This window comes from Anomaloglossus baeobatrachus, chromosome 1 (assembly GCF_048569485.1).
Source record: "Anomaloglossus baeobatrachus isolate aAnoBae1 chromosome 1, aAnoBae1.hap1, whole genome shotgun sequence".
Lineage (NCBI taxonomy): Eukaryota > Metazoa > Chordata > Amphibia > Anura > Aromobatidae > Anomaloglossus > Anomaloglossus baeobatrachus.
The window spans coordinates 736,407,435-736,426,606 of NC_134353.1; the positions used below are offsets into that span (position 1 = coordinate 736,407,435).

Consider the following 19,172-nt stretch of genomic DNA (forward strand, 5'->3'; position numbering starts at 1 on the left):
TCCGTTAGTCGCCCTCCTGCCGTTTTACGCTGCCGCCAATCGCTCATTTCTCGCGCATGCGCCGTGCCACACTCGCGGCACTGTGCACAGTGTGACCGCTGGTGACGTGATTGCGCAGGCGTTAGATTATGGGCGGCGCCGTGATTGTCATCAGCAAGTACCCGCCCATAATCTCGTGCCCGCGCTTTCCCCTCTGCCTCCACTGTTCTGCGCAAGCGCTGGGCAGATGAACCCTGTTGATCGGTGGTGTGCTCTCCGCTCCTCCCATCTATTTCCTGCTCCAGGGAAACATGGGTAAGAGGTGACATGGGTTCATCTGGCCAGTGCTTGCGCAGAACGGTGGAGGCAGAGGGGAAAGCGCGGGCACGAGATTATGGGCGGGTACTTGCTGATGACAATCACAGCGCCGCCCATAATCTCACGCCTGCGCAATCACGTCACCAGCAGTCACTGTGCAGTGCACAGTACCGCGAGAGTGGCACGGCGCATGCGCGAGACCTCAGGAGCACTGGGCGAGGTAGAATGCAGCACAGGAGCTGCAGAGGGGGAAGGTTTAGGTTTATTACGAAATTTCTGCTGACAGGTTCCCTTTAAAATATCTGTAAGACTAGATCCACAATTTCTTTCTCTCCTATGATAACTATATGAGAAAACTGCTTTACAACACTAGCCAATGTTGTCTATGCCTAACCTTCAGTCTTAACACTATGGCCTCGATTCTTCAAACTTGGGCTTGTGTATGCAGTCAGGGCGGTATCTTGCATTCATGCTGCCCTAGGCACTTTAAGTGGTCGCGCCCCTTACTGACAACTCAAGCTATGAATATGTGCACAGCACTTCTATTTAAGGTGGATCTATTCTGTAACACACTTCAGCTTTTCAGACACTAAGCGGTTAACATAGGTAACCAAACCATTTTTATGGCTGCTACCACCAGGAAGTTGCTGACTAGTACTTAATACAATTTCAATTGTAAAAAAAAAACAAACAAAAAAAACACAGCAGCCAAAAGATGTTAGATAAAAAAGATGCTAGTGTTTCCCAACCTGTTCTCCACCTGAAAAACGAAAAAGATTTGCAGATGTCTAAGGCTATATGTGCATCCACATATCTTATGGATGCACCACTTCTCGGGCGGCTGTGGGCTGCTATTGTTAGGCTAGAAAGGGCTAAATAATGATGGCCCTTCCCACCTAATAATATCAGCCCTCAGTTGTCTGCTGTACCTTGACTGGTATTAGTAAAATGGGGGATCCCGAAGTCATATTTTTTTTTAAATAAATTAAATAATTTTAAAAAAAGTGTGGGATCCCCACTATTTCTTTTAACCAGCCAAGCTACAGCAGACAACTGAGGGTTGCAGCCTGCAGCTGGATATGAAAAAAGGAGGGGACCCCACGTCATTTTTTTTACTCCCACCCCAAAAAATTTAAAAAAATAGCTGGCCAAGCTGGCTATCACTCTATTAAGCTATTCTGTTATTTCTTTCTATGTACTCTGTTCTTTCTTATTATCTATTCTATATGTTCTATCTATCGTTCTATTTTTTTTCTATCTATCATCTATTCTAGCTATCTATCCATTATCCTATCCTATCATATTTTGTTTCTCCTGTAAAAAATGCATTAACAAAAACGCAGCAAAAACGCACGAAAAACGCACCTACATTCCAAGCGTTTTTTTTTTTTCATTTCCAGGCTCTCTCTGGCAAGGTGCAGTTTTGGTTGCAGTTTGTGTGCAAAAAAACCTGCAGCGTGCGCATGTAGCCTAAAAGCCATGGTGTGCACATACCCTAGCAGTTTACATACTCTTTAGATAATAGTTAAGGTGCTTGTACACAGACTGCAGTTGGTTGAACCCGGAGATACAGTAGACATGTTTGGCCGACAATCTCTGTCAGGGAGATGAGGACCCAGTATGTCCAATTTTGAACTGTGGATCCTTTTTTTCTCCAAGAGATGACTATACCACCAGATATGTCTAGTAGCGTCTGTCTCATAGAGAACACAAGAGCTCTTGACAAATTGAGTGCTCATGTGTATGGGAGAGTCAGGCGAGATAGCTGTGAGCCATATGATGGGACACTTGGCTACAGTGCAAGAGGGCTTTATTCAAATACTTGTTTGGCTGACGTATGGCCTCATTTAAACAGCTATATTTTCAGTCTGGCACACTGACCCTATAATGATCTAATATCAAGTCTAATAAATTATATATTGCTACATCTACACGACTACATCACCTAGACCAAGCTCAAGTCACAACTACATCACCAGAACCAAGCTCAAATCAGGAATACATCACCAGAACCAACCTCAATTCATGACTACATCACTAGAACCACCATCTGTACATGGCAACATCACCAGAACCAACCTCTAATCACTACTACATAACCAGAATCACCATTGGTACATAATTACATCTCCAGAACCAAAACCTGCCCAACATATAATTGTATGACATGAAACTGCAGTTGCTAGTATGTCTTTAACAATGGTAAGGAGATACTAAAGGGTGCTTTACACGCTGCAACATCGCTAACGATATATCGTCGGGGTCACGTCGTTAGTGACGCACATCCGGCGTCGTTAGCGACATTGCAGCGTGTGACACCAAGAAGTAACGATCAACGATCGCAAAAACGTCAAAAATCGTTGATCGTTGACACGTCGCTCCTTTTCATAATATCGTTGTTGAGGCATGCCGCTGGTTGTTCCTCGTTTCTGCGGCATCACACATTGCTATGTGTGACACTGCAGGAACGACGAACATCTCCATACCTGAGTCCACCGGCAATGAGGAAGAAAGGAGGTGGGCGGCATGTTCCGGCCGCTCATCTCCGCCCCTCCTCTGCTATTGGACGGCTGCCATGCGACGTCGCAGGGCAGGTAAGTGCGTGTGAAGCTGCCGTAGCAATAATATTCGCTACGGCTGCTATCACAAGATATCGCAGCTGCGACGGGGGCAGGGACTATCGCGCTCGGCATCGCAGCATCGGCTTGCGATGTCGTAGTGTGCAAAGGGCCCCTCAGAGTTGGAATGGACCTCCTGGGCATAGATGAGGCTGCTGAGTTTGGGTTGAGAGACCTGGGGCCAGTCCATGCATTGTGGTTCATAGACAGTATTTTATGAATGTCTGTATGAGGCTTTAGTGCACACTAGTCTCGATACCAATATCTGTACACTCAGGAAGTATACATTCAGCAGTGATCAACCTGGATGGATATCTAGGAAACCATCCGCCATAGGGAACAATTGCAAAAAAAGTATGGTGACCCTTGCGCTTTGCTGTAAACATTATGCAAATGCACACTGGCCAGATGGAGACTAAAAGAACACCCTTGAGTAAATGATGGCCTACGGAAGTATTAGGGTAGGTATACGCAAAAAATTTTGGCAGGCGGAAAAATCCAGCAAATTTTTCAAAAGTGTCGCGGGCGGGGACGCAGACCACGGCAGGGGGGCTACTAAAGACGCTCGGATCCGGGATCATGGCTGTGGTTCGAGTGGCAGCCAGATCCGGGGCTCGTGCAGCAGCCCGTCACCCACAACTTAATAAAGGGGTTATTTACAGGGGAGAGTTTGTCGGTGACCCCACCCGTGGGTTGCGGTGATAGTTGGTGACACCGCCACTGCCTTGGTATGGGGCACCCGGGGCTGATGGAGCAGGGCAGCAGGATAGTATCCCCTCTACAAGTAGGGGAGGTGTTGTCCCGTGGGCCCAGGTGTAGGTGGAGTGGAGTGCTGGGACGCAGTCTGCAGGCTGGACGGGATGGTACCGGTATACTCACTGTTTTTGAATAATTCACGCAGAGTCCAGATAGTAAACCAAGTGCCGGATACCGGTAGCCTCCGGAGGGGTGTGCTCGGGTCCCACACACCGGTGAACAGAACAGGGGCCCTTCCTCCTGCACTCTAGTTTGGTGTCTCGTGTGTTGACTAGTCCGTATGGAACGGGAAAAGTCCACTCCTGGTGTATTTGCTGTGGGAGCAGTGGCCCGCGAGATCTGACCCTTGGGATTTTTGCAGGCACTTGCAGACGCCCTATCCCCCACGTTGGGCTTCCGTCTCGCTCTATCTGGGCTGCTGGTGGGAAAAGACTTGGAATCTTGTCCCCTGCTGCTTAATTGACAAGGTGCTTGAATGTGTCCTCGCCCTAGGGTCCGGGTTCCCCGACTGTGCACGGCCTCCGGATTCCCGCTGTCGGAACCGGCGGGCTACAACCCTGCCCCCGTCCACTTAAGGTTTACCGCGGCTGGATCTCCGTCGCCTGTGGCCCTGCTCTGATGTCTGCCACCTAGTCAGCTCCGGTAGTCCGAGAGCTACAACCCCCAACTACCACTTCACTCCTCTCACTTCCTCTGTCTCCTACACACTGTCTGACTCAGACTAACTTGTTCCCTCCCCTGACACCTCAGGACCCCTACGTGAGCGTCACCATCTGCCTGGCCCTGCCCACTGGTGTGTCCCTATTGTCCTGGGGGGGTGACTAGGCTTTTGTGGCTGGTGTATGTACCTGTGTGTGGGGTTGTGTTGGTAGGACAAGGAGGAGGGAATCCTGCATCTGGAAGATGGATGCAGTTTTCTGTGACAACCTGATTTTGGCAGGGCGTCACAAAAGGAATGCACTTCTGGAAACGCTGCTTTAGATCTTTTTTAGGCAATCTTTTTCAAAAATGGTTTTGGTAGTGATTCTTTTCTATACAGTGTTTTGCAATCTTTTGACTTGACAGTGTCAGGTCTCGATAGGATTCCATTTGGAATTTATCTCCAAGAACTGACATGTAATTTTTGTTTTTTCGAAAACTTTGAAACTAAAAGCTCTCAAAGAATTTGCCGTATGAACAGCAAAGTATATTTTCTACTAAAATGAACGAGTATTTCAAGAGCATTTGAAGCGGTTTTTACATGGATTTTGGAGCGGATCCAGTTCAAAATCTTCCATAAAAAACTCCTTGTGAACCTAGCCTTAAAATATATGTTAGGCAGGGCCAGCACCCAATGTACATGGGCCCACAGCAATTTGTATTTGCCTTTCATGGATAGTTGAGGTGCATACTGCATACAACATGGGTTCTAGCTCTGTTACACAGCTGGCACCAAGTCTAACTGCTATGATTGGAGTAGTTTATCCTTCAAATCTTAAGCCAGTTACTCGAACTTGACAGTCTCAAATATGCACGGACTTATTGCTGGTCACCTGACCGGAATTTCACAGACTCATATATGCCATATATGGGGCTGAGAATAATTTTAGGTCAAGAGTAGTGAAGAGCGAGCGCTACCATGCTTGGGTGCTCGGTACTTGTAGGACACTTGAACGGGCTCAACTTATTTACCGAGTATAATTGAGGAAAAACGCTTGAATTTCACATTGACTTCCTTTATACACGTTACAGCGCATCCATCCTCCGACGGCCACCATGAAGAGTGAGGTATGTGCGCGTCGCTGTGTATTCATTAGCATCTAAGTACACCCACCTCCCATATTATTAGGACGCCCACATCTCCCATATTATATCTCCCATGCTGCACTGCTGAATATATAATTGTTACTCACTGTGCTTCCTGCACAAAATATGTTCCCAAACTACCCCACTCCATAATGTCCCCCCTACATTGCACCTCTCCATAATATCCCCCCACATGGTTCCTCTACAAAATCCTCCCCCACAGAGCTCCTCTCCATAATGTCACCCCCACATATTAAGCTTTTCCATGATATCCCCCCTCCACACACACTGAGCCTCTCCATAGTATATGGTCTCCTCTCCCCAGTGCCCCTGTCTGTATGATATCACCCCCATACACTGCCCTGTCCAAAATATCCCCCCAAACTGCCTCTACCCATAATACTCCTCTCACATTGCTCCCCAACATTGTGCCTTGGAAGTAACCCTAATTCTCCTCCCTCCTAATAATTACATATATCTTCAGCTCCTCAAAGGAACACTTACCGAAGCCAGATATCCTAGATGCCTCTGTAGCGCCGGCAACAGCGTGATGACATCAGCAACGTGCTGACTTCATCACACTACTGCACATGGGGCCAGGGATGACGAGAGCTCCTCTGAACCAGTCCAGATGCCGCAGTAGTCAAATATATTGGAGACAGAAAGACACAAATACATTTGACTATAGGAAGCAGGGATTGGCATCTGCCTGACAGGTCAGCGGACCGCAGCAGATCCTGTTGCGCGCTGCATGCAGCCTGCGAGTTGTATGTTGTGCAGACCTGATCTAATGTTTATGGAGCGAAGTGGTCTAATGTATACGGAGGGGGGTTAGGCTAATGAATATGAAGGGGGTTAGTCTTTTGAATAGGGAGGGGTGTTAGTCTAATGCAGGGCTGGGCAAAGATTACCCCCCCCCCAGCCAGATCTGGCCCTCTGGTTGTTCCAGTCCAGCCAATATATCGAGAGCCGAAGGGCTGAAAACAGTGGACCGCGGGCCGCACCATGCCCTTTGCCCGATGTTACTGCTACCTGCAACCTCAGGATGCGGAAAGTGGTGAATACATTGGTGGAAGAGGAGCCGCCGGGTCTTCTTTCCTCCAGTCAGCACAAAGCTTTCAAGTGTCCGAATTCACTGTCATGATTTGAAGGCTCAGTCCCGCCATTCTAGAAGTCAGGGTTTTTAGTCCCGGCTTCCTCTCTCCTCTCCCTCCCTGGCTCTGTAGCTCCACCTGCTCATGGGTGAGGCCAGCAGCTTTCTGCAGGGCATAAATTAAATCAACATTTCTTCTCTCCTCTTCCCATGACTCAGACTTGCAACCTTCGTGTTCCTCTCTATTCACAGGCAGTAGCGCTAACACAGCCACCACCGAAACTGAGAGACATTGGAAGGGATTTGGTAACCTTGATCTGTAGTGCAGGCAGGGAATCCAGAAGCAGATTATACAGGTAGATAGAGATAACTCTGCACGTAGCAGTGTATCTCTATATCTCTATATTCTAGAGGTCAGATTTTTTTGCTGTTTAAGGCCTCCAACACATACGTCCGTGCCGCTGGTACGTGTTTGGTACGTTTTTGCGCGTACCGGCGGCACGGAGACACGTACACCAATATTACCTTATGGTAACAGGCACACACACGTAAAACCACATGGAACGTGTGTCTGTGTCGTTTGTACGTGTGTGCGTTTTTCCTCACGCTCAACATGTCCGTTTTTCTCCAGCATCACGCAGGCACGGGCCCGATAAAGTCAATGGGTCCGTGCCTGCACGTATGTGACACGTAGCATGTCCGTGTTCTACCCGTACCGTCCATATCACTTTTTTGTGCATTCTGGATGCGTTTCGGTCAATCTCCCTCTGTCGGTCGGTTGGTATCTTTCTCTGTCAGATGGTCACTCTGTCTCTCTCTCTGTATGTCCCTCTCTCTGTCCGTTGCTCGGTCTCTCCCCCTCTCTCATACTCACCAATCCTCGATCACCATCACGGAGCTGCACAGCTGTCAAAAAGCTCCGGCGGCTTTTGCTATTTTGAAAATGCCGGCCGCTCATTATTCAATCTCGTATTCACTGCTTTCTCCGCCCACCGGCGCCTATGATTGGTTGCAGTCAGACACGCCCCCACGCTGAGTGACAGCTGTCTCACTGCAACCAATCACAGACACTGGTGGGCGGGTCTATATTATGCAGTAAAATAAATAAATAAATAAAAACGACGTGCGTTCCCCCCAAATTTTGATACCAGCCAGGGTAAAGCCACATGGCTGAAGGCTGGTATTCTGAGGATAGGGGGCTCCACGTTATGGGGAGCCCCCCAGCCTAACAATATCAGCCAGCAGCCGCCCATAATTGCCGCATCCATTAGATGCGACAGTTCCGGGACTCTACCAAGCTCATCCCGAATTGCCCTGGTGCGGTGGCAATCGAGGTAATAAGGGGTTAATCATGACAGGCATCTCCCCGAGATATCTTCCATGATTACCTGTAAGTTAAAGAAAATAAACGCACACATCCAAAAAATCCTTTATTTGGAATAATACACAAAAACAAACACCCTCTTTCACCAATTTATTAAGCCCCAAATACCCATCCCGGTCCGGCGTAATCCACACGACGTCCCACGACGCTCTCAGCTCTGCTACATGAAGCTGACAGGAGCGGCCACAGACCACGACCACTCTCTGTGAGCTCCACGCAGCAACTGAGGTGAGCCGCGCGATCAGCGATGATGTCACTCAGGTCCTCCAACTGTGACAGCAAGTCGCCCAAGTGACTGAAGTGAGCTGCGCGATCAGCGATGAAGTCACAGGTGAGTTGCGGTCTCGGGTGGAGGACTCCAGCTAGCCGAGGGTAGCCAGAGTGACGGCAGCGCTAAACACGCCGCTAACTTCAGTCACTCAGGAGATTAGTGGTCACCGGTGAGTCCTTCACGGGTGACCGCTAATCAGGGCGCCACACAGACAGAGCTGTGGTATGACAATGAAGTCGGGTGAAGTTCATTCGAGTTCATTCTCATCGCGCGACTCTGTCTGTGTCTGCTGTCAGCGGGTATGTATCAACGACATTTTGCCTCACACACGGATCATTTAAAACGGACAGCACACGGACATTACACACACACATCTCACGCATACACAGACATTCCACATGCACACACGGCGAGCATACGCCATCACACAGATGTCACACGTACCGGTGAAAAATGGACATAAAAAACGGAACACGGACCCAAAAAATGGAATGCGAGACACGCACGTGTTTTTTCCTGAAGTGTGGCAGAGGCCTAAGACTGAAAAAATAATGAAAAACATATAAAAATGTAATATTTTTTTTAAATCCCCTACACCCTGGACTAAAACTAACAAAAGTCAACATTGTAAGCAAGAAACTAAATCTTTCAGTCACCGGCTCTGCTGATGTCAGTGGGAGGATTTTGTGTACTTGAAGCTGCAGTACAGGCTCTGACTCCACAGGCACATTATACTGGTGCATAGAGATACATAGTACATAGTAGTGTATTTCTATGTCCCTGTATTGTATAAGGAAAATTAACTTTGATATTTTTTAAGTGCCGGTATCCCGTAGCAGAGGAAAGAGCTCCCCCAACACCCACCAATGTACATTTCGCCGGGGAAGTGAGTGCTCTCACATCTGGCTTCTCCTGCCCTGAAGAAGCCAGACGTGGGAACACTCACTTCCCCGGCGAAACGTACGTTGGTGGATGTTGGGGGAGCTCTTTCCTCTGCTACGGGACACCGGCACTTGTCACTTTAGGAGCATTTGGCACTTTACTGGGTACATGCAATTTTGCATATAATCTCTACAAATCATAAGGAAGATTGTTTACCTGAGCAGGTTGTTTAAGGGATGTGTTAAATGGATTGGAACATTGGATATTAATTTTTCAAGTGATTGCTTGTGGTTCCTATGCACTGGACACTTTATGGGGGAACTACTGGGATAATGTTTCAATTTTCCTCTACCTATGCTGCATTGATATACCATCTGCCATACCTATTTGATACCCATTATTTAAAGGGATTTCTTTTGTGTCCATCCATTTTATTAGACCTATATGTCCTATGGTTTTTATTTGTTTGTCAGTGTGTGTGCCACCACTTTTTGTACTCAATAAAATATTTTGTTTACACATATAACTCTTATCCTCCGGCATATATATATATATATATATAGGAGGCTATGTAGGGGCTCATACTGTATATAGGAGGCTATGTGGGGGCTAATACTGTATTTGGGAGGCTATGTGGGGGCTCATATTTTATATAAGGGGCTATGTGGGGGCTCACTCTGTATATAGAGGGGGTTATGTGTGTGTGGGGTTCATACTATATATTGGGGGGCTCATACTGTTTATAGAGAGGGGGTTTAGTCTAAAACAGTTTTTTTTTTCCCCATGAAGATTCCCAAGGAGAAAACAACAAAATAATCCCATGACCCTACGTCAGTGAGGAAAGCAGAGCAGATGGCTGAGCTGCTCCCATAACAGCCACTGTGTGGCGCTGTTCTATGGAGCGAGCTGGTCACACTGGGGAAGCGGAGGCTGCTCCTGCGTCCTGCCCTCACCTGTGTGTACACGCCTCTACCCACGACCACGGGGCGCTTCTCTGACTGCAGAAAACACATGTCGCTTTTATATCCCCTCAGTACAGACGCCATGTAGACGAGACGGTCCTGCTGCATGGAAGAGGCCATGTACGTGTGACTCGTTACATAGTACAGTGGAGACTGCTCTCTGCTCGGGAGTCTCCACACTTTGAGTTGTTTACTAGGGCAGGGACAGCGGCTCCAGCCCCACCTCCGGGCGGAGTCCTCCACACTCCACGACAGGCTGGAGAATGGGGTGAGTTTGGGTAAGCGGACACAGGGCGGGCCCGCACCTGCCCCTTGGAATAAAACGGACTGAGAGGATGTCTGCCGTGCCGGAGGAGCACGGACCGGGGACACGGACCGCCGTCACAGCTCGTCCACGGTGTGTACACGCTGCAGCCTGAGGAGCCATGGCCAGTCTGGGCAAGAAGTCCATCATCTTCGGGGTGGTCGGCCTGCTGCTGGTGGCGTTAGGGGCAGTGCTGGTGTTTCTGGTCCCCGTTATCATGAAGCAACAAGTAGAGAAGGTTTGTGAGGGGAGCACGCGCGTGACTGCCGTGGGGTCCGCGTGTGTGAGGGGAGCACGCGCGTGACGTGGCGAGAGGGGGCAGCCGGGGTCTCACAGCTGAGGGGTCCCCGGACGCTTCTGCCCAGCACTTCTCGCACATCACACACTATATGTAATTACTGTTACTTTAAAGTTACAGGACTCCACTCATAACTGCTTTACAGTGTGGTGTGTGGTTTGTTTTTTTTTTCCTTTTTTTTTTTTTCTTGTCACTAAGGGCTGATTCATCAGTGTTTCCACTAGAGTCAAAACACTTTAAAGAAAAAACAAATTGCTACATCTTTGTCACTTGCACATTTTGTAACTTTTGGAGTTTTCATGTTGGCCCAGATCCTCCAGGGTGGGTGCAGCATGGCCGGTATGGGGGCGCCGGCCCAGATCCCCCAGGGTGGGTGCAGCATGGCCGGTATGGGGGCGCCGGCCCAGATCCCCCAGGGTGGGTGCAGCATGGCCGGTATGGGGGCGCCGGCCCAGATCCTCCAGGGTGGGTGCAGCATGGCCGGTATGGGGGCGCCGGCCCAGATCCTCCAGGGTGGGTGCAGCATGGCCGGTATGGGGGCGCCGGCCCAGATCCTCCAGGGTGGGTGCAGCATGGCCGGTATGGGGGCGCCGGCCCAGATCCTCCAGGGTGGGTGCAGCATGGCCGGTATGGGGGCGCCGGCCCAGATCCCCCAGGGTGGGTGCAGCATGGCCGGTATGGGGGCGCCGGCCCAGATCCCCCAGGGTGGGTGCAGCATGGCCGGTATGGGGGCGCCGGCCCAGATCCCCCAGGGTGGGTGCAGCATGGCCGGTATGGGGGCGCCGGCCCAGATCCTCCAGGGTGGGTGCAGCATGGCCGGTATGGGGGCGCCGGCCCAGATCCTCCAGGGTGGGTGCAGCATGGCCGGTATGGGGGCGCCGGCCCAGATCCTCCAGGGTGGGTGCAGCATGGCCGGTATGGGGGCGCCGGCCCAGATCCTCCAGGGTGGGTGCAGCATGGCCGGTATGGGGGCGCCGGCCCAGATCCTCCAGGGTGGGTGCAGCATGGCCGGTATGGGGGCTCTGCAGTACCTGGAGGTCAGAGTTGGGCTGGGGCCACACTGGGCACTAGTGCGATGCTCGCATGACACTCGGCTCGCGCTGGCAGTACAGCAGGAGCCGAGTGTCATGCTAGTATCCCTGCGACTGAGGTCCGGCTCAGCTGCGAGGGGCAGGCCGGTGCTGGGGAGGGAGGGATTTCTCTCCCTCTCTCCTCCGTAGCCGGCTATAGCCATTCTCGCTCTTCACGCGTGGTACACCGGTGTACTGCGAGTGCAGTGCAATTTTTCTCTCGCCCCATTCACTTGAATGGCTGCAAGAGAAATGAGTCTCGCATTACACCCGCTGCATGCTGCGATTGTTTTTTCGGTCTGATTAGGGCTGAGAATATAATCGCTCATGTGCGCTCACACAGGCTAGAATTGGTCCGAGTGGAATGCGATGTTTAATCGCACTTGCACCTATTTTCTTGCCGTGTGGCTTAGTCCTTCTGAGCAGATGTGGCGTTCCTCACCCCACCAGACCCCACACTGAATTGGTCTGGGTTTTGCCCCTGACTTTGTACATTGCTCAGTATAATCTGGTAATCCTGTATGAATGCGCAAGATATCAGACTCTTATCACCTCTGCTAGTAATCTCTTCTCCATTCAGCATCAGATAAATGTCACTGTGACTTTATAATTCCTGACTAATAATACTGAAAACACAAAGTCCATCACACTTCAGATATTCCACACCATGCGGCATCCACACAGGAACATCAATCCACTGATCCGTCTTGGTGGTAGTGTGATCTGAATTGTCAATGATCTGTCCGGTTCTGAATCACTCACTGCTTCAAACCAAAAACTCAAAGTATAAAGTGTTGCCACTTCCATATTCACTTTTTTTTTCTTTTTCTTCAATGAAAAATCCATTTATTCTTGAACGAAAGTCACTATTTATTCAGATTGACATATCACATTCTGGAACATCAATTTAGAGGGGTTGTCCACTACTTTTACATTGCTAGCCTATCCTTAGGATAGGTCATCAATGGCTCATCGGCCAGGATCCAACACCCTGCACCCCCACCGATCAGCTGCTCTCGATCCCGGTGACTGCAGCAGGCGAGTGGAAATGCTCAGTTCTGGCGCTGCTCCGTCTTCTGATAGTGGCTGGGTACTGCGTTTCTGCCTCCAGCCACTATCAGGAGACGAGCAGCACTGGAACTGAGCATTTCCCACTGTGTCCTGCTGCGACCCGGAGCAGCTGATCGGTGGGGGTGCGAGGTGTCTGACCTCGGCCAATCAGCTATTGATGACCTATCCTAACGATACGCAATCCATGTAAAAGTAGTGGACAGCCCCTTTAACTCTCCAGGCCCTGTGTGTAACACTTGTATCTACGTATTGTCACAGACTGCACATGCATACCAGCCTAAACAGCTTTAGACTTCTACAATTAAGAGATCTTTGGTGATAACAAGTCATATGGCCACATAGGAGAGTGGTGGCCCTGTGAAATTGCCCAGTTTGTTCTTTCCCCTAATGCCAGTCCAGCATACCAGCCCATCTCCTGCAATTAAGAGACCTCAGGTTACATCATAGTCACATGACTGTGAAGTCACCAAAGGTCCTTTAAAGGGAACTAAACATCAGCATTTTCGTGTATAAGGTGCAGCCAGTGCAGTACTGGCACTGTCAGGCACATTGTGTACATACCATTACCCTGATTAGCTGCAGCAAACGTCTCCTACGATATCGTCTGCTGCAGCTAATCGGTAAGATCAGCTGTTCTCCAGTCCTGTTGTGACCGCACGCGCTCCGACGGTCACAACAGATCTGAAGAAGCGAGGGTGCATGCGCCGCCCTCTCATGCACCATAATACTGTGGGCTTCAGAAACGTGGCGCCGGAGATGAGCGCTATGCGCAGGCGCCAACTCCGACGCCGTGTGACTGAAGATTAGAAATTTACATACAGCCAGTGAGAGGCAGGAACAGGCGGGGGGGGGGGGGGGGGATACACGTGCATACCCGCCTGGACATTAGCAGCAGAGGTGCACACGTCAGTCAAAAAGTGCATGAATTTTCAAACTTTATAAAGTTGGATTTCACTGCCTAAACACCCGAGCTGCCCACTAATGGTATGTACACAATGTGCCTGATAGTGCCAGTACTGCACTGGCTGCACCTTATATAGGAAAATGCTGAGGTTTGCTTCCCTTTAAACAATTTTTAACCCCCCCCCCCTCCCTCTCCCCCGGAAAATACAAAGGAGCAGTATAGGGCTATTCTGTCAGATTTTCAAAGTACACCAGCCTCACCAGGTTCAAGATCTGATTGCTAATGTAAACCGTTTTCATTGTCAAAAATCTAGTAACAGATCCACTTCATGGCTTTAGATGGGGTACGAGAGCATAATCAATTACCGCATATATATTGTAAAGCGCTGCGGAATATGTTGGCGCTATAGAAATAAAGATTATATATATTAATCTCTTTTTGCACTTTAATCATATGGACACAAACTGTATGAGGACAGACCGTTTAATGATTGTTCGGACACCAGCAGTATGCGTGTTGTCTTCAGTACATCCCCCTGTATAGACGGCACAGAGTGCTGCTGCCACTGATTAGATAAATTACAGCAGCATAAATATAATCAGCCGGCAAATGACCATTTTCCTCACTTATTCGCTAATTACCTGTTTGCACTGTGTGATGCATGTGAACCAGAGAATGCGCACTGATATTTGCCCTTGTATATGGAATTTAAGGCAATGTGCGCACACTGAGTATTTGGTGCAGAAATTTTCCTGACAGAAAAAAAACCCTTTTGCCATTTCTTCTTTTTTTTTTTCTTTTTTTCTTTCTATAATTAAGTCAATGGGGTGGAAGGGCTGACCCCCACCCCCCCCTCTAGAAAAAAAAAAAAGCACCAGGAATTGACATGCTGCTTATTTATTCTTTCTCGCTCTCTCCCCTTCTGAAGCATATAATAAGCACTATGTGTACAACACTAAAGCACTCATTGACTTTTTATGGCATAAGGATAGGCATGCAAATTTACACCAAAAACAAAATGCAGTGTGTGCACATGTCCTAAGATGGCATCGCTATGTTCTTGATTTTTACTGTAAATTCTTGACTTATTCTAAGAATTCACTTCTAGATCATGTAAAGTGGATAATTGCAACTGAAAGCAAAAATTGAGCCGGTCCGGTCTAATGGCGTCCTTGTTGCAGCGTCTATCAGTCCTCTTTGCCGCTGGGCGCTGTCCTCTTCCTGCGTCTTCCACATAGCTGGGGAAAATCTTGCCCCTTCGCATACATGACTGGCTTGTACACTTTACCCTACTATGGGCAGAGCCTAAAACATAAGCGTGCATGTATGGACTGGCAATTTGTCTGCACAGGCGTCATATTTACCCCCGCCATGTGGAAAGCGTCATCCACGCTTAAGAGGATGGTGATCAGTGGCACAGAGGAGGAATAGACGCCACAGTAAGGACACTCATCGGACTGGACCATCCGGATTTACATAAGCGCTGGAGGGGGTCGTCTATAAGGCTAGGTTCACATTTCTGTTGTTTTAAATCCGTCAGCAACGGATCAGTCGTTTTTTAGATGTCAACGGAATCCTGTGGAAAAAAATGATCCGTTGCATCCGCTGTGCGTCTGTTTTTTTGACGGATCAGTCATGATCCGTTTGTGTTTAAGACAGCCCAGTGGGTGTGCCGAACATGCTGGGCATGCTCAGTAGAGCATGACGGAATCCAGCACCTTAGACGAACATTACAAGCTTGACGGATTTCTGCACGGTGCGTTAATTTTGACTGCCCGAAAAACATTACATTCTCTGTTGTTTCCGCCCGGCGGTCAGTCCAAAAACGACTGACCGCTGCGCAGCGGATGCAAGGTAATGGTTGCAATCCGCCACTAATACAAGTCTGTGGGACACAATGGAATCCGCTAAACTGATTGCGTTGCTTACCAGAGCCGCGGATTGTGACTGATACAATTTAACAGAAATGTGAACCGAGCCTAAACTATGTGGGGGGGGAGTTAGGGGATAATATACACTTTTATGGAATGCAGCACAGGTGCTGCTGCAGGTGGTTGTCTTATTTCACACACAATCTGGTGACCGGTTCCCTCATGCCACCAAAATTTGTGGAGGTAATTTTTCACTGTCATTTTACACCTAGCAATGCAACAGGTGATGTCTGTGGTAAATGCGCAGCAGAGAAGTTCCCTGTATCACGCAGAACAGGTTGTGTGATGTACATGGATGCTACGAATAATAAGATGAGTAGGAACGGGAAATTAACATAAAGAACCAGAACAGGGTGGAACCCAGACGCCACATCCAGGCCTACCAAAGCCACCAGAGGAGGCATACAATTTGGGGTCTTTGTCTGCATCCCCACTCCACACCCACTTCAAGCAGCCACCTTGCATTCTTGATGGTTTTTGCATTTTGTAAGCCATTCATGTTTCAAGTCAGTATGTTTGCATTTGAGTTCTGCATAGTGTGAACATATGTATATTATTTGTATAATTATGGTAATGCAGGGGTGTGGGACATCTGTAAGTAGTTTGTGTTTCCTCCCACACGCCAAAGACTTAATGAGAGGGAACTCAGATTGTGAGCCCCGATGGGTACAGTGTCTGTGTAGTGCTCTGGAATATGATGTCATTAATAGCTTTTATATGACACAAATCGGCGTTTCAGAACTGTCCCATGATTTTAGTAGAGAAGGTTCTTTTCCTAGTGTGTACCATTATTTGAGCTGGCAATTGACAAGCAGGAGGGTGATTCCACATCAAGTGGACCAGTTTTAAAAATCGTCCCCACTCGACCTTCTCCGATTTAGTTGAAAATGTATAAGGATGTACATGTATGTTTGAAAAGAGGTTCTGCAAATTTTTAGGGCCAGATCTCAAATGCATTGGGCACTGTTGACCTTTCACTGGAGGTTCCACCAAGCCTGCGGCTTCAGCTAAGAGGATTTTGCAAACTTTGGCACATGGCCATTAGAGTTCTATACTGGCTATGATGCTGAAATTTGGCATACTAGCTCAACTTTTGCTGCTAAACACGATAAAAGTATTACCGGCTATGACAAAACAATATTTCAGCCGCAATTTTGTCAAAGTAGCTTGTAAAACACCTCGCATAAAATGTATGCCTAACTTTGCCCATATATAAGTCAAGACCAAAAACCAATAGTAACTGGTGCTTTGCCCTGTACAACAAACAATTGGGGAATTGGTTGTGGTATAACCACCATGGACCAACGCAAGGGTTCGACTAGTGCAGTTACCATTCATTGCGTATTAATAAATAACACCATGTTCAGTGGCATTTTCCTTTTCTTAAACTGAGACTCCAAAAAAAAAAAAAGATCCTTGTAGAGAAAAGTGTGCTCTAATATCAGATTAATATATTTAAGGGGTACCCTTTGAGAAATTTGACCTAAAAATAGGTAAAATTCGTTTTAAGTTTGTCATATGTGGGTGTGAATATTTCCACAAATACATATGCTTTGACCGTGATATTGCAGCAATGCAAAGTCATGTAGATGTTTGTTGTACAGGGTAAAGCACCAGTTACTATTGGTTTTTGGTCTTGACTTATATATGGGCAAAGTTAGGCACACATTTTATGCGAGGTGTTTTACAAGCTACTTTGACAAAATTGCGGCTGAAATATTGTTTTGTCATAGCCGGTAATAATTTTATTGTGTTTAGCAGCAAAAGTTGAGCTAGTATGCCAAATTTCAGCATCATAGCCAGTATAGAACTCTAATGGCTATGTGCCAAAGTTTGCAAAATCCTCTTAGCTGAACAGTGCCCAATGTATTTGAGATCTGGCCCTAAAAATTTGCAGAACCTCTTTTTCAAACATACATGTACATCCTTGTAAATTTTCAACAAAATCTGAGAAGGTCGAGTGGGGACCACTGGTCTACTTGACATGGAATGACCCAGGAATCTGGTTTTGTCACCACTTTCTTGGGCCATTTCTGAAACCTAATTAGGTGGTCTTATTGCTTACATGCTATGAACAACTTTTGCAGATCTAGCAAGAATAATAGTAATGCTTCCACTTCAGTGTTGGGATACTTGGAAGGATTGTACCATTCCTGGTATTCCTCCTGAATATTTAGGCTATGTGTCCACGGTAGAATGTACCTGCGGATTTTTCTGCATGAAAATCCGCGACTTTCGCGGCAAATCCGCACTTTATTTTTGCTGCGGATTACCGGGAATTTGCCGCGGATTTTGATGCGGATTTTTTTTTTTTTCCCATTCTATACCCAAAATCCGCAACAATAATTGACATGCTGCAGATTTTTCCGGATCAAAATCCGCGGCAAATCCGCTGCGGAAAAATCCGCAGCATGGACACAGCATTTCCAAAATGCCATTGAAATGGCTTGGAAGTGCCGCTGCTGCAGATTTTCGGTAAATCCGCGCAAAATCCTCAGCGTGGACACATAGCCTTATGGGAGAAAAACCTACTCTATGCTGCTATTTTATTTCAGTGAAGTTTGTCACTACAGCCTGGCAGTCTGTGCAGGTGAGGCAGACTTCTATAGTATATTGACACTGTTAAAGGTGCATTTACAAACATACATTTTTCTACGTATCTACCGATCTTCTTCAGCCATTTAATAGTCTGTTTATATGAGTAGATCACTCTTCAGATGCTATGGTTAATTGTTCTCGGTTACACAAGTGCTGATTATACAGGACATTGTGCTGCAGAGAATCTTTTGTGTAAACCAAAAGATCACTTCAACAAACGTGTGGTGATCGGTATCCTTTCTAGACTGCAGAATTATCGTGATATTAGCATTCTGATAATGGCTCAGTAAGGGGTGCTTCACACACAGCGAGCTCGGTGCCGAGATCGCTGCTGAGTCACGCTTTTTGTGACGCAGCAGTGACCTCATTAGCGATCTCGCTGTGTGTGACAATGAGCAGCGATCTGGCCCCTGCTGCGAGATCGCTGCTCGTTACACACAGCCCTGGTTCGTTTTCTTCAAAGGCGCTCTCCCGCTGTGACACACAGATCGCTGTGTGTGACAGCGAGAGAGCGACGAAATGAAGCGAGCAGGGAGCAGGAGCCAGCATCTGGCAGCTGCGGTAAGCTGTAACCAAGATAAACATCGGGTAACCAAGGTGGTTACCCGATATTTACCTTAGTTACCAGCCTCCGCAGCTCTCACGCTGCCTGTGCTGCCGGCTCCGGCTCTCTGCACATGTAGCTGCATTACACATCGGGTTAATTAACCCGATGTGTACCGTAGCTAGGAGAGCAAGGAGCCAGCGCTAAGCAGTATGCGCGGCTCCCTGCTCCCTGCACACACAGCTAAGCGGTGTGCGCTGGTAACTAATGTAAACATCGGGTAACCATACCCGATGTTTACCTTAGTTACCAGTGTCCGCAGCTTCCAGACGCCGTCTCCGTGCAAGCGCAGCGTCGCTTGCACGTCGCTGGGGGCTGGTCGCTGGTGAGATCTGCCTGTTTGA

General features: G+C 48.1%; 1 protein-coding gene across 3 annotated transcripts in view; it reads left to right on the forward strand.

The window, feature by feature from the left end:
* The first annotated feature begins 10,115 nt into the window (after window positions 1-10,115).
* The window catches only part of SCARB1 (scavenger receptor class B member 1), a 124,451-nt gene continuing 115,394 nt past the window's right edge, over window positions 10,116-19,172 (forward strand). For 2 of the 3 annotated variants that reach the window (XM_075322511.1, XM_075322499.1), the window contains exon 1: window positions 10,117-10,590. In XM_075322511.1, the coding sequence (XP_075178626.1) occupies window positions 10,474-10,590 (117 nt within the window). In that variant the 5' untranslated portion in view covers window positions 10,117-10,473. Of the gene's footprint in view, window positions 10,591-19,172 lie in introns of all 3 variants that reach the window. The other variant, XM_075322506.1, reaches the window with a different exon arrangement.